Genomic DNA, 17023 nt, shown 5'->3' on the forward strand with positions numbered 1-17023 from the left:
CAACCAGCAAATTCAGAGTTGGCAAGACCTTTAAAGGTATCTGGTCTAAATTTACAAAACCCCTAGCAGGTGTATGTCTAGCTCTTGTAAATCTCCAGTGATGGGAACTCAATACCTTTCCTGAAGGTAGTCTATTCAATTTTTAATGCATTTAATCATTACAAAGTTCTTCCTTATTCTAAGTGAAAATCTGTTTCCCAACAATTTGTACCAATAATATTACTATGTCAAGTCTTGCCCATTTTCTAAATGTATGAAGGTGTTTGGGAACCAAGTGAAGGAACAAATACTTCTCTGTTCAATGTTACTTTGGCACATTCAGCTTACATGCAATTATAAAGCACAAGGGAATACTTTATAATGGTACTGGCTCAGATGGTACAGTGTCTGCCTGCAATGCTGGAGACCCGGGTTCAACCCCTGGGTTGGGAAGATCCCTTGGAGAAGGAAATAGCAACCTGCTCCAGTACTCTCGCCTGGAAAATTCCACGGACAGAAATTCCATGGCGGGCGATAGTCCATGGGGTCGCAAAGAGTTGGACATGACTGAGTGACTTTACTTAAATTACAGAAAACAAACTGCAAATTTCCAGAATTTATAACTATGTCCAATTTTACTTTGCCTGAGGTTACAACCTTCTTTGTATTGTATTTATTTTGATACCAGTATTTCAGTATCTAAACTTTTTTGAGTTTTATTAGGGAGGAAAGGCTTTTAGTTTATGCTATATTATTAACATATGATCAACCTGTAGCTGAAGAATACAAAGTAAATTTCTGTCTAACCAAATAGCAGTGTGGCCTTTTAAGTCTGTTCTAAATGATGAGGTACAGTAATTCTACTTGTATACAAAAATACTATTAACAACTGTATTTTAATCTGTAAATTTAAAAAGGAAAAAAATGACCCAGTCACTGAGCTGCTGCCAGGGACTCAGCGGCCTCCCCTCGCTTCCTGATGGAGGCTCTGTCCCCTAACCCGCTTTCTCCCGCCGCCACCTTCCGCAGGCCATTTCCACCGAGGAAAAGGAATCATATTGTATGTCCCCTATCCAGAACCTCCACTCTTCCGACCCTTTGCTGATGTAAGTGAGGGTGATGATCTGCTTCCTGCCGGCACTGAGGATTATATCCATACAAGAATTCAATAGAGAAACAGCAGGAAGACCCTTACTACCGTCTAAGAGATCGCTGATGATGATGATAAAAAGAAACTAGTGAAGGCATTTAAGAAGAAATTTGCCTGCAAAGGTACTGCAATTGAGCATCCAGAATATGGAGAAGGAATTCAGTTACAGGGTGACCAGCACAAGAACATATGCCAGTTCCTGGTGGAGACTGGACTGGCTAAGGATGACCAGCTGAAGGTTCACGGATTTTAAGTGCTTTTGGCTCACTGAAGCTTAAGTGAGGATTTCCCTGCAATGAGTAGAATTTCCCTTCTGTTCCTACTCACAAGTTTAAAAACCTCACAGCCTGTATAATGTAACCATAATTTTGGGTTTGCTTTTTAACTTGGACTAGTGTAACTCCTACATGCAATAAACCAAAAAGAGCCACACAAAAAAAGTTAAAAATGAAAACATACACTCTATCTAAGTGACCTTTGGGAAAAGCTGTCTTTTTATCTTTATAAAATCAACTCATTTAGACATCTGCATCAAGTTGCTCAGAATTTGAAGAATCTTCTCAAGTTAACAATTAATGTTACTGACAAGATTTATGGTAACCCTAATCCTGCTCCCCTCTGGTGGCTTAAACGGTAAAGACTCTGCCTGTAATGCAGGAGATTGGGGTTTAATCCCTGGATCGGGAAGATCCCCTGGAGAAGGAAATGGCAACCCACTCCAGTATTCTTGCCTGGAGAATTCCATGGACACAGGAATTCTAGTCATGGAGCTGCAAAGAGTCGGACATGACTAAAGTGACTTAGCATACAATCCTTTTAAATAATGCAGGTAGGAGATGAAATTAAGTACTTTTATCTGCAAACAAACACTAGAGCAGTGAATGTTCCTCTTTGAAAAATAATTATCTCAGAAAATCAACTTAATGGATAATAAATTCTTGACAAGTAATAGTAAGATCATTAATGAAAAGGAATCTAGTAAGCAAAAAAGAATTAATGCTTTCGAACTGTGGTGCTGGAGAAGACTCTTGAGAGTCGCTTGAATTGCAAGGAGATCAAACCAGTCCATCCTAAAGGAAATCAGTCCTGAATATTCCTTGGAAGGACTGCTGTTGATGCTGAAGCTCCAATACTTTGGCCACCTGATGCAAAGAGCTGACTCATTGGAAAAGACCCTGATATTGGGAAAGACTGAAGGCAAAAGGAGAAGAGGGCGGCAGAGGATGAGATGGTTAGATGGCATCACTGACTTAATGGAAATGAATTTGAGCGAACTCTGGGAAATAGTGAAGGACAGAGGAGCCTGGTGTGCTGCAGTCCATGAGGTCGCAAAGAGTCGGACATGACTTAGCGACTGAACACATACACACAAAATATCCACACTGACATCCGCTACCTTCTGCCTCCAACATCACGTGAAATGGTGGCCCAACTGGCTCTACAGGGCTTGGCTACGGACTAACCCCACCACACATCTGCTCCTATTCCACCCAAGTCAGGCCACTCTAGGGGCCTGCACCACCAGCTCAGCAAAGCATCCAACCTGGGGCAGGAGACTGGCAGGACTATGACACGACACTGTTGTAGAGAATGTGATCACAGGATCACATTTTTGTTTTCGTGCCATTGTCCTTAGCCCGGAGAATGGTAGAAGGCTCTAATTTTGACAAGATTCCAAAACATGGATATATAAAATAATTACAGTAAACATTTAACGACTGTGTTGAAGTGAAGTCGCTCAGTCGTGTCCGACTCTTTGCGACCCCATGGACTGTAGCCTAACTGGATCCTCCGTCCATGGGATTCTCCAGGCAACAGTACTAGAGTGGGTTGCCATTTCCTTCTCCAGGGGATCTTCCTGATCCAGGGATTGAACCCGGGTCTCCCGCATTGTAGGCAGACGCTTTATCGTCTAAGCCACCAAGAAATAGTGTTATTTTGACTTTCAGAAAAATGTATGCATGTATAGAATACACCTAAAGGAAGGATGTAATAAAAGTTGCTGGGCATTTGTACTATATTTCATTTGGAATCTGTGTGTTAAGTAGAATAAGAGCACTACTAGAATACTGTTTAAAACTTGGCATGTTTAGTTTAGGTATAATAGTACTTTGTTTGTTTTTTTTTAGTCCTACCACTTTACTGCTACCAACCCATCTCCCTCCACCCTCGTGCACACATGCTCAGTCATGTAACCCCATGGACTGCAGCCCGCCAGGCTCCTCTGTCCATGGACTTTTCCAGGCAAGAATACTGGAGTGGGTTGCCATTTCCTTCTCCATAGTACTTTGTTTTATATTGGTCTTTGGTTATCCCCGAATTAATTTACTTTTCCCTCTAAGTTTTTTTTGTGGAACAAGATGCAATAGCATAAGACAGACAGAGGCAGAGATGAAAAGACTAGTCTGTATTGTTCAGAGCATATTTCTATCAGAACCACTTGTAAGACGCTGATTTAAAAGTCCTCAATCCCACACCAGACTTCATAAATCCATCCCTAACACTAGGTCTAGGAAGTTGTAGTTTAAACAAACTCTCCACAATATTCTTGTGCAAGATAATAATAAAATAAAATGAAGCGGCTCTCCACTCCTTCCTGGAGCCTGGAAGAGACGCTCTGACGGTTTTAGTTCACAAGCCTGATGAGAGAAGTGTACCCACACATTCCAGCGATGGCTAAGATGCTGCGGAAAGCCAGGAACAAAAGAGCACGTCAGCTGGTTTCTATTCACACTGCCTAGCAGTAGTAATCCTGGAAGGGAGTGGGAGTGAGGGAACCTGAGAACACCTGTTATCATTACACTCCTCTCAGTTTCCCTCAGGTAGATTTCAAACCTGCTAGATGATTACTCTAACAGAGGTTGCACAAACAATCCCAAGAGTGACATGCGGCCTACAGAGGAAGAGGGTGAAAAAATCTGGAGTAAAGTTTGAAAACTCAGAGTGTATTAAAGCTTGATCCAGCGAGATAGTCATCTGGAGGGGCTCAGAGAGTGACTGACAGCTCTGGAGGAGTCTTTTTCTTCCTTAAACCAACAGGGACCTAGTTTCACAAAGGGCGTAAGATTGCTCCGAGGCAAAATGAATCATCATGGCAAAGTGCCACTCAGTGGGTTTGGCTGAACCAGCACTGCATCTTTTCTTTTCACTCATTCAGAGAGATCAGAATGTTGTTGATCAACATTCACAAAGCTGGAGATGTACTTCAGAATGGATTTCCAGGTTCCTCTTTATTGCTTCTTGCTGAGTCTAGTGAGGGATGACGAAATGACTAATTCTTGAGAGGCCTTAGAATCACTGTCAAGGACCGTGGTACAATAATATGTATGTTACATACTAACTGTTTAGAAATTGGTCTGTGGGTTTAAAACACATAAAGATTAAAAAAAAAAAAAAGAAAACAAGGCTGAAAATACACAAGTAGCTCCACTGTCTGCTAAGTCACTGGCAGAATAAATTCCACCTGTAAGAGAAAAGTCTGTTTAGGCCCAATTTTGGCTTAAGCAGCAATTTGCTTATCTGCTACTCTATACAGAGATGGTGTCTCTGAAAAGGAATAGATTTTTAGTTTATTCTACCAGATGAACTGAAAGATTTTTGCTAGAAATAAATGAAGCTTCAGATCAGCACCACACTTCAGAAATTTGACTCAAAAATAAAGCAGCAGAAGAGACAGAGGCAGAAAAAAAGAGGAGGAGGTTATCTTTAAATTTAAAGAAAATGAAACAGTTTACCTCCCAGGAGTTGGGAATCACAACTCAGAAAAAGGAGATGGTTGGAAATTCTAAAACTTAATTTTCACACCTGTTTCCTCTCCTGAACTTGACTCAAGTCAGAGTAATGGCAGAAAGACAAACCCATGGCCCGCTTGGAAGAAGAAACAAACCACATCAATACTCTCTACTCTGGATTCCACTCCCCTATGTTATAAAGTGAGTTTTGTCAGATTTGTTGTTATTGGGGCCCATTTGAATATTAACAGAACAATTTAATGGAAAGAAATAGTTCACACAGGATAAAGGTTTAAGGGTCTTTAAAGCCTTTTTTTTCCCTCCTCCCTTTGGTTTTTTTTTTTTTCTTTTAAGGTGTGCTCAACTTTCTGGAATAACAAAAACAAAACAAAACCAAACACAGAAGAAAAACAGTCCCAAGCAGCCCACACACACAAAACTCCACTGGCATTATCTTCATCACCATCTCCCAGAACAATCGCACCTTTTGTCATTTCTGGTGGAGGTACAGCTGCTGAAGAAGCCAAGACTTAGTAGAGAAAGCTAAGACATGAAGGGAGGGAAGAAAATGCTTCCTTTGTTAACCAAAAGCTGTTTCCATTTAAAAGTTTCAACATACTATGGAATAGTGAATGCACTTTTGTGAGCAAATGCAAAGCGTACAATGAAGAAAAGCTGCCTGTCAACTAAATAAACAGTCATCTGAAGGCATCCCAAACCTTCTCCACTTTTCTTGAAAAATGTGGGGGAGAGGGGGGAGGGAGTATGTACTATTAGTAGACACAGTGGAGGATGAGTCTAAAACGTATAGTAAATATGACACATGGGGCTTCTAGAGGGCTATAGATTCATTTAATTACAATATTAAGAAATCCCAAGGCGAATATGTTTTTTAAAAGACCACAAGGCTATAATCAATTGTTCTAGCATGCATTAAAAATGGCGTGCTTGGGAAAGCATTTTATTGAATTTCACAAATATTCCACTGAGTTTATTTTCCTTCATGAAGCAATGCCTGAAGACAGGTAAGGACAAGCTAGAGTTTCTGTTACACAACAGCAGGCTCTTGTGATAAACCTGATTACAATACCCTGTCAGAGGTGAACTTCCTGCTTTGCTATTAAAAAAAGGCACAGTGCCGCACCCTTACTTATTGTTGTTTCGAAGCAAAAATTCAGCTGAGAAAAAGCTAATGCTACATGCACCTGTTAACCCAAACCTAAAATAAGACTTTCTATGGCAAAGGGAAATTAATAAAGAATAAAACTATGTCAGAAGAGATGACAAAGCACTGTAATGTATTATTTATGGAGGAAGGATAAAATGAATTCCACACGCATTATAATTCATAAAACAGTTCAATTCGCATTTCTGGTATGCTAGAATTATCTTAATTGTTGTAAATCTATCAGAATTAACAAGAAATATACTTTTTTATATTCAAAATCTAGTCTTCTGAAAGGCTATGGTGAATACATTACTTTATGTGAAATATAGTCTTGGTCCTGGGGATAAGACCATTTCAGAAACATGCTGTCGACTTGCCCAGACCAAGATAAACCTTATGAACAAATACAAATTTATGAATCGATGACCAACTGAACAGGAGACGCTCATTTGGTTTGGCCTCAGGATAAGAGTTGGGAAAAACCTACCGACATTCTCCTCCAAACATTCTGCTTATTGTGGAATACCTACATTTAAATTCACCTATCTGTACTAAAGCATATTAGAAGCTGGTATCCAGAAGAGCAGACAATCCCCAAATAATTTCCATTTGATCTTGGCAGGGTTACATGATCATTTTTGCAGCAGGCTAACCTTTGTCATTGGGCTTCCCTGGTGGCTCAGTCGGTAAAGAATCCAACTGCAATGCAGGAGACCTGGGTTCGATCCCTGGGTTGGGAAGATCTCCTGGAGGAGGGCATGGCAACCCACTCTAGTGTTCTTGCCTGGAGAATTCCATAGACAGAGGAGCCTGGCGGGCTGCAGTCCATGGAGTCACAAAGAGTCAGACACGACTGAGCAGCTAAGCACAGCATAACCTTTGTCATTACTCGGTTTTCCTTAGGCGAGTACAGAACTTGGTTCTCATTCCTTCTCCTGGGAAGTAGAGTTTGGGGGAGGCCTGGGCTGAACACGCTGGGTACCAGGGGTGGGTACTGACACAGGATCGAACTAAGTCACAGACAGTTCACATGAAATCACTGGCTTCACTTTGCAAATATCAGGTATTATTTTTCTAAAAAAAAGTCATCCATGTAGCCTCAAACATACACTTTCTGACTGGGGTAATTAACTACTGGTTTCGGTACATGGGTGAGCAGTACGAAGAACTGATAAGATTATTAATCTCACAAGCGGTTTTCATGAGTGATACTGACACACCCATGAATCGAGTTTGTAAATGTCCTTACTTATAAGCAGAAATTACATCCCTTATGCATTTACCACTAAAATGTCAGTGGAATGCTTTTTTATTTTTTCAGCCAAATGCCACTATTTAATAGCCCCCTGATACATAATAAATACAAAAGCAGCAGACTGTAAGCTTACTACTTAGGTAGAAAAAAATCCCCAACAAATGTATTTGAAATCTTCTCTAAATAAAGTATTTAATTCTGTTTTTCAGCTATTTCAAATCATTTAATCAACAAACAGAGTTCTTTTCCACGTATACAGAATTGTACTATATATGAGGTCTTACGTGTGTGTGTGTGTGTGCGCGCGCGCACCTGCTCAATCATGTCTGACTTTGTGACCCTGTGGACTAAAGCTCACCAGGCTCCTCAGTCCATGGAATTCTCCAGGCAAGAATACTGGAGTGGGTAGCCATTTCCTACTCCAGGGGATCTTCCCGACCCAGTGATCAAACATGAATCTCTTGCAGCTCCTGCATTACCAAGCAGATTTTTTACCACCGAGCCACCATGGAAGCCCATGAAGTCTTACGGATGACAAACAGAAGCACTGCATGATTCCTACTGTCAAAGAGTAGCTAGGGATGCAAAGAATATACAAACAAACCAACTGTTACATCTGCCCATGGACTCCTCCTTTAGTACTCCCTCTGTGGTTCTCCCTCCAGAGGTAACTAATATCCTGAATTTTGCTTACATGAACTTTTTTTAAAAATAGTTTTATCATACATATAAATATACCTATATATTTACTTTAACTTCTTTTTTGAGCTTAATAAAAATGGCATCATACTGTACATAGTTTCCTAAGATTTGCCTTTCACACTCGATATAATGTTAGATCCATTCCTGCTGCTTGTATCTATGGTTGTTTAATACACCATGTCTGACTGTGTCACATTTTATCCCTTTTTCTGGTGACAGACATTTAGATTGTTTCCAGTTCTATTTGTTTGCTTTTTTTCTCATCACGTAGCTTCCTTCTTTAGCCTTTTAGCCTTGTATCCTTAAACACTAATCTCCATCAACAGACAACTAGTGAGGTAATTGTGGCATATCTATTCTGTGCAGCTTCCAGAAAAATAAAAAGTTAAAGTTAGTAAGTTAATTGCAGTTATACAAGAGAGTAAAAGAAAACTAAGATCATGGCATCTGGTCCCATCACTTCATGGCAAATAGATGGGGAAACAGTGGAAACAGTGGCTGACTTTATCTTTCTGTGCTCCAAAATCACTGCAGATGGTGACTGCAGTCATGAAACTAAAAGATACTTGCTCCTTGGAAGGAAAGTTATGACCAACCTAGACAGCATATTAAAAAGCAGAGACATTACTTTGCCAACAAAGGTCCATCTAGTCAAAACTATGGTTTTTCCAGTAGTCATGTATGGATGTAAGAGTTGGACTATAAAGGAAGTTAAATGCTGAAGAACTGATGCTTCTGAACTGTGGTGCTGGAGAAGACTCTTGAGAGTCCCTTCGACTGTGAGGAGATCCAACCAGTCCATCCTAAAGGAAATCAGTCCTGAATATTCATTGGAAGGACTAATGCTGAAGCTGAAACTCCAATACTCTGGCCACCTGATGTGAAGAACTGACTCATTTGAAAAGACCCTGATGCTGGGAAAGATTGAGGGCAGGAGGAGAAGGGGACAACAGAAGATGAGATGGTTGGATAGCATCACCAACTCAATGGACATAAGTTTGAGTAAATTCCAGGAGCTGGTGATGGACAGGAGGCCTGGCATGATGCAGTCCACAGGATCGCAAAGAGTCAGACATGACTGAGTGACTGAACTCAACTGAACTGAAGAGATTATCCCTATTCTTTGAAAATATACACTAAAATATTTAGGGATGATGTGCTATGTAAATGTAACTTACCTCAATGATTCAGAAATAGAATTCCAGAGATAGATACAGTGATAAAATAGCACAAAGGATGAAACTGTAGGATAAAATAGTAATAAAATTTGAATCTGGGTAAAGGATACATTTTTATTTTTGCAGCTTTTTTATAAATCTAAAACTATTCCCAAATAAAAGTTTATTTAAAAAAAAAAAAAGCTCTCTAAAGATATACCATGTTCTTGGATTGAAAGAATCAATATTGTTAAAATGACTATACTACCTAAAGCAATCTACAGATTCAGTGCAATCCCTGTCAAATTACCAATGTCATTTTTCACAAAACTAGAACAAAAAATCTGATAATTTGTATGCAAACACAAAAGACTCTGAACAACCTAAGCAATCTTGAAAAAGTAAAATGGAGCTGAAGGACTCAACCTTCCTGATTTCAGACTATACTATAAAGCTACAGTCATCAAGAAAGTATGGTACTGGCACAAAAACAGAAATATGGACCAATGGAACTAGAAAGAAAGCCCAGAGATAAACCCACACACTTATGGTCATCTTATCTTTGACAAAGGAGGCAAGAATATACAATGGAGAAAAGACAATTTCTTCAATAAGTGGTGCTGGGAAAACTGGACAGCTACATGTAAAAGAATAAAATTAGAATACTTCCTTGTTAGGAAAATAAACTATACACAAAATAAAACTAAATACACAAAAATAAACTAAAAATGGATTAAACACCTAAATGTAATCATCAGAGACTATAAAACTCTTAGAGGAAAACATAGGCAGAACACTCTTTGATATAAATTGCAGCAAGATCTTCTATGACCCACCTCCTAGAGTAATGGAAATAAAAACAAATGGGACCTAACTAAACTTTAAAGCTTTCACACAGCAAAAGAAACCATAAACAAAACGAAAAGACAGCTCTCAGAATGGGAAAAATAATTGCAAATGAAGCAATCAATGGACAAAGGATTAATCTCCAAAATATACAAGCAGCTCAATATCAGAAGAACAAACAACCCAATCAAAAAATGGACAGAAGACCTAAACAGACATTTCTTCAAAGACATACAGATGACCAATAAATGCATGAAAAGGTGCTCAACATCTTTCATTATTAGAGAAATGCAAATCAAAACTACAATAAGGTATCACCTCACACTGGTCCGAATGGCCATAATCGAAAAATCTACAAACAGGATGTGGAGAAAAGGGAACCCTCCTGCACTGTTGGTAGGAATGTAAATTGATACAGCCACTATGCAGAACAGTATGGAGATTCCTTCAAAAACTACCATACAACCCAGCAATTCCACTACTGGGTATATACTCTGAGAAAACCATAATTGAAAAAGATAACATGTACCACAATGTTCACTGCAGCACTATTTATAATAGCTGGGACACAGAAGCAACCTAGATGTCCATCAAAAGATGAATGGATAAAGAAATTGTGGTACATACATACAAGGGAATATTACTCAGCCATAAAAAACGAACACATTTGAGTCAGTTCTAGTGAGGTGAATGAACCTAGAGCCTTTTAACAGAGTGAAGTAAGTCAGAAAGAGAAAAAAATTATTGTATATTAATGCATATATATGGAATCTAGAAAAATGGTACTGATGAGCCTCTTTGCAGGGCAGGAATAGAGATGCAGAGGTAAAGAACAGACCTGTAGACCCAGTGGGGGAAGGAGAGGGTGGGACAAATTGAGAAAGTAACACTGAAACATATACGTTACCATATGTAAAATAGATAGCCAGTGGGAAGCTGCTGTATAACACAGGGAGCTCAACCCAGTGCTCTGTAACAACCTAGAGGGGTGGGTGGGGTAGAGGGTGGGAAGGAGGTTCAAGAGAGAAGGGACACATGGATACTAATGGCTGATTCACACTGTTGTATGGCAGAAACCAACACAACATTGTAAAGCAATTGCCCTTCAATTAAAAATTATATATATATATAAAGGCTAATTCCTCCAAAAAAAAGCTCGCTAAGATACAAGTGAAAAAGGCAAAGTAAAATAGTTATTGTTATCCAGATATAGTCTCATATTATTTTAAACTTATACTTTCTATCAAAATCTCTATAAGAAATCATTCCCCTCTTTTACTCCTGCCCCTTCACTCAAGATTAATTTAAAACTAGTCAACAAAAGAGATTGTTATTAGGGCAAGAATTTTATATAAACAAAAGTTTATAACCACGATCCTCCAATAACATGGTCCAGCTGGTAGAAAATTCAGAAGCAAAGATTAGACAGTATTTGTGAATAGAGATTATAATTTTCAAAAAAATCCAGGAATAAATGAGCAGTTGGATATTTGCAGGCATTCAAGAAAGAACTGTTTAGGTAACAATTAGCTAAAAAGCATCTGAATATTGACTCTATTTCTAAATGTCTAAAAAGTAGTATTTGGAACACTTCTATTTCTGCCCTTAAAGCACTAACTACTATGGGAATTGACTTCCCATGATAAACAGAGAATTGGGGAAAATATATAAGGGGACTTCCCTCTGGTGGCCCAGTGGTTAAGAATCTGCCTTGCAATGTAGGGATGCAGGTTTGATTCCTATTTGGGGAACTAAGATCTCACACGCCCTGAGCGCTGCAACCACCGAAGCCGGCACCACTGAAGGGTCCACATGCTGCAACGACTGAGACCGTGTGCTCCGGCTCCTCGCCCCGGAACTAGAGAGACTACATGCCACTACTGAGTCCATGTGCCCCAATCAAAGTCCGTGTGCTGCAACAAAAGACCCCACAAGATGCAACTAAGACCCAATACAGTAAATAAATAATTTCTTTTTTTAAAGAAAAAATATATGAAACAATTTCAGGCATTAGAAAACAGGAAGCACAGGATGATTATGCCCTGAAAGAAGAGAAACAAACGGCTGCAGGATGCTGCCTGGAGGCAGTCTGCAACCTGCAGTGCAGGGAGCAGAGAGTGAAACAGAGCCCCATGGTCTCGCTGAGTTAGAGAGAGATTAGAGTTCCTGGAGGCTGGGGTGGCTATAATTTGCAGACACAGTATGAGTGAGAATGCAGATGCACAGAGAACTCTGGAGGTCTGCAAAGGGGTCCTCTCAGTCTTTGGCTGAGTACCAAACTCTGCATGCTTTAAAAAAAAAAAAGCAAAAAACTTGAGGCCAGGGGAGAAAAAAAAAAAAAATCTCTGGACCTTTCCCCCCAATGAATCCAGACAATTCTCAGAGCTCACATAAGGCACCAGCTGGAGTGGAGAGGCTTCATAATAGTGGGGGCACTAGGTGAAGTCTTTCAGAGGGACATCACTTAGTAGCAGGAGTTAAGTTAGTCCAAGAATAAAAGCTCTGGAACAGCCATAAAAAAGCTTGAAAACAAGCTTCTAAATGATCAAACTGATATCCAAGCTACCTAATCATACAGCAGAACAAAAATCCAGCATCCATCAACACAAAATTCACACTGTCTACATCCAATCAAAACCACCAGGCACGGAAAGCAGGAAAACACGACGCACAATCAGGAGAGAAACCAGTCAACAGACTCAGAGGTAACAGAATCAGTAGATGAGAACCTTAAAACATCTACTGTAAATATTGTCAATAAACTGGAGGATGAAAAAGAAAACATAAACATAATGAGCAAAATGAAAAGTAAGACTAAAATGGAATTTCTAGCAATGAAAAACATGGAATCTGAAATGAAAAAAATAGTGGAAAAAAAACAGTAGATTACAAATTCAAGAAGTAAAGATCAGTGAATTTGAAGACATCACCATAGAAACTATACAATACAAAACAAAATGAGGGAAAAAAAAAAGAACAGAAGGCTGTACTTCGAGTTCGAGACTACTGTGTACAATGACCTCGGCAAAAGGTTCCACCTTCTGAAGTGTTTGAGCTTCCCTGGTGGCTCAGACAGTAAGGAGTCTGCCTGCAATGCAGGAGAAAGTGAAGTCGCTCAGTCATGTCTGACTCTTTGTGACCCCATGGACCGCAGCCTACCAGGTTCCTCCGTCCATGGGATTTTCCAGGCAAGAATTCTTGGATAGGTTGCCGTTTCCTTCTCCAGGGGATCTTCCCGACCCAGGGATCGAACCTGGGTCTCCCACACGGTGGGCAGATGCTTTACCATCTGAGCCACCAGAGACCCAGGTTCAATCCCTGGGTCAGGAAGATCCCCTGGAGAAGGAAACGACAACCCACTCCGATATTCTTGCCTGGAGAATCCCATGGACAGAAGAGTCTGGTGAATCCCAGTCCATGGGGTCATAAAGAGTTGGACATGACTGAGTGACTAATACTTCACTTCACTCTGAGGTGTTTACTCACATGTATAATTGGGAAGATGGTGAACCATACTCATGCAGAGGTTTAGTTAGGATCACAAACGTCTCTTGAAACAAACTGAAAACAACGTAAAGGCTGTGAAGGTTAAGAAAGCCTATGAAAAGAATTCCTTAAGTGGGCAAATGCAGGATAATATTTAATATTAATATTAAGTACTCTGAAAACCTGATGAAGAGCAAAGGGCATATAACCTTTGAGTACTATAAATTGTGATAAAGGCTCATAATTAAAAGAACAGAAGATCTTCCACTGGAAACATGAAAAGAGAGCTAGAGGAGGACTGATGCAAACAAAGGTCTTAAAACAGTGCCTCTCAAAACAAAAGTGCCGATGCTCAGTACTATCTGACTCTCTGCAGTCCTGTGGACTACAGCCCGCCAGGCTCCTCTGTCCATGGGATTCTCCAGGCAAGAATACTCGAGTGGTTTGCCATTCTCTTCTCCAGGAGATCTTCCTGACCCAGGGATTGGACTCCGGTCTTCCACATTGCAGGCAGATTCTTTACCATCAGAGCCACCAGGAAGCCCTAACATAGTAACTTTCAGTTCCTTCCTCTAAAGCAACATAGTGAGCAAATAACAACAAAATACACTGTTTTTTAAAATTTGAAATTAGTTCAAGTTCTCTATATAAAACTTCTGAAATTTAGTCTCAACAATACATTTATCTGCAGTGCACACATCTCACACTAAAGCTATATTTTGAGAATAGCCTAGAGAATAAAGAAACCACAAAAAGAAAATATAAATAATAGTTCTACTCTTTATTAAGATATGATTAATGTTTCATATTTGAATAGAACAAAAAGTGGTTGACTTTTTTAAACTTCAACATGAAATAGTAAATCAGGAGATGAATATAAATCACCAAATTACTCTAATGTCTCATAAGTGACTACAAAGTAAAAAAGAAAATAATTTACCTCTATGGCAAAGATTCCTTTGTCACGTCCATATAATTTCATCTCTTCTGGAAAATGCTGAAAAGCATGTATGTAAGGAATATGTTCCTCTTCAACAAATCTGTGTTTTTGAAAAAGTTTCAATATAAGATATGTACTGATTTGGCAAAGTAAACAAAAGAGGGGAAAATGTTATATTTCAAAGACAAGGTAAGAAGCAGTTGAGTACATTGTATATCTCAAATAGATTTAAGGACAATTAACCTGAAAATATCTATATTTCTGTTCCCTTGTGCAGAGACAAGATTTAGTTGATTATCTAATAATCTCTTCTGTTTCTGCCCAAATAGATAAAATATTTCTAAAAGGTGTGTTTATCTTATTTGTCAATTTACCAGGCTTGTAGATATGGCATTCCTTCTGTCTATCCCTAGTTTCTCTGACGTGATTAGTTTCTACTCATCTTTTAAATGACTTCTTCAGGGAGACCTTTTTGGTCTCTGTGTTCCTTGTTAGACTACCTCCTTGCCCTCCAATTGGTCCCCAGTACCTATGACAGTACATGGTAGGTACCTGTCACTGGAAGAACAATTAAAGAAACACTTGTTTACCACTCTGTCTCAACGTCTGGTACATAGTAACTGGTCATAGTAAATTACTGAGTTTGAAGAAGTTAGCACATAAATGTAAATAAATATTCATACATACTTATCTACAATTCATTCATTCATTCGACAGAAATTTATCGAGTACTATATACCCAACATTATTCGAGGCTGGGAGACACAGCAGTGAAAAAAACAATAAAATATTTTTGTTCCCATGGAGTTTACATTGTACTGAGAAGACCAAGATGACAAAACAAGTAAGTGAAATACACAGTATGCTAGGTAGGAGGAAAGGGTAAAAAGAAAAACAGAGACAAAAGAAGAGCAGTGGGGTAGACTGACAGCGTCTCATTCGCCCCTCCTAACCAAGAAACCAATACTCCAGTCATGACCCCTGGAGATACTATCTCTACTTATAATACCACTGTACTTTCCAAAAGCTTCAATCTGTGACAGACTGAAATTTAACAAACTAGTTATTCATTACAGGTGGTTTAAGTAGCACTGCATTAGAGGTAAGTTGTGTCCACCCACAAAACATATCCTGAACCCCTTCACTTCATTCTAGTTCTATCACCACCACCCTAATCCAAGCCACTACTTCTTGCTCTAAGTATAGAAAAGACCACCCAGTCTCTCTGCTTCCATTCGTGTCTACCTAGAATCCACTTTCCTCACAGTTGCCTGAACAATCTTGAAAACATAAACCAGATCAGATCATGTCTCTCCTGTTAAACTCCTCGGTGGCTACTCATGTCTCTCCTGTTAAACTCTTCGGTGGCTTACTATCACACTTAAAGGCAAACTTCTGATGGCAATGGGTTTCCTCTTGGAGTGATAAATACATCCAGGAAATAGAGGTGATGGCTGCACACCCTGTGAATATACTGAAAACCACTGACTTGTATACTTTAAAAGGGTGAACTGTATTTAAACTATACTTTAAAAAAAAAAAATCCAAACTCCTAACTTGGTTTCCAAAGACCTATGTCTGGTCCTGTTTATTATCTCCTCGCCCTCATCTTCCTCCTACTCCTTCAAATTCACATTCCCATCACATCAGCCTCCTCTGCTCCTGGATCATACAGAGCTTGCAACTGCTTTAGGGCCTGGCACTAGCAACCTCTCTTTACCTGGAATGCTAGTACTTCTGATACTCAACAGCAGGTTTTATTTTCATTCAGAGTGCAGTTTAAATTCCACCTTCTCACTGAGGCCTTCCCTAATAACCTATCTAAAGTAGCCATCTAGTCATTCTCTATCACATCACCCTATTTCAATCTTCTGAACAGCATTTCCTTGTCTGATTTACTATATTTATGTATTTGCTTATCTGTCCTCTCCTCTAGTCTTAAACTTTAGGAGAGCAGGGACTATCTATATGGTTCACAAATGTATTTCAAGGGTCTGGACTCTAAAACAACACCTGCAAATAGCAGATATTCAACGAATATCTGTGGAATGAACATACGTTGGCTGTTTTTATTTATTATAATTGTTAATACAGGGTCCTTTAAAGGCTCCTCAAGGGTTATGAATTTATCCTAAGGAGGATGCTGTTAAAGGATTTAACAGAGAAGTGACATACAGGATCAGTATAAGATACATGGGTATTGTGGAAAGGCTAATAATGTAGGGCCTTCAAATCAATGTTCTTTAAATAGTTTATTCAGGGTGTAGCAATAGTAGTTCTCAAACTTTAGCATCCCTTAGAATCCCCAGAGGGCTTATTAAAACAGAGATTGATTACCAGGTCCTGTTCCCAGAGTTTCTGACTCAGGTTAGAATGGGTCCAAGAATTTGCCTTTCTAACAAATTCCCAGAAGCTGCTGATGCTGCTGGTCAGGACCACACTTTGAGAACTTGTGACTTACAGCTCTTTTCCAAGAAAAGCAGAGAGAGAGGACCAGTGGTAAAGTCTTTTCTTCTATTCCTTCAAACAATTAAACCAGGTCTCAAATTTGTATGGCCCACAGAGCAAAATAAAAGCCCTCCAGCTAACTAGATCTAATCTTCTTGAAG

At 39.3% G+C, this 17023-nt stretch overlaps 1 protein-coding gene and 1 pseudogene across 4 annotated transcripts in view; one reads left to right on the forward strand and one right to left on the reverse strand.

Moving 5' to 3' along the window:
- TAF1B (TATA-box binding protein associated factor, RNA polymerase I subunit B) overlaps nt 1-17023 on the reverse strand; it is a 52324-nt gene that overhangs the window by 15271 nt on the left and 20030 nt on the right. For all 4 annotated transcript variants that reach the window (XM_043469374.1, XM_043469375.1, XM_043469376.1 and 1 more), the window contains one exon: nt 14415-14514. In XM_043469374.1, coding sequence (XP_043325309.1) covers nt 14415-14514 — 100 coding nt within the window. The remainder of the gene's footprint in view (nt 1-14414; nt 14515-17023) is intronic.
- LOC122442082 lies at nt 1042-1382 on the forward strand (annotated as a pseudogene).

The sequence above is a fragment of the Cervus canadensis genome, chromosome 5 (genome assembly GCF_019320065.1).
Source record: "Cervus canadensis isolate Bull #8, Minnesota chromosome 5, ASM1932006v1, whole genome shotgun sequence".
Classification (NCBI taxonomy): Eukaryota; Metazoa; Chordata; class Mammalia; order Artiodactyla; family Cervidae; genus Cervus; species Cervus canadensis.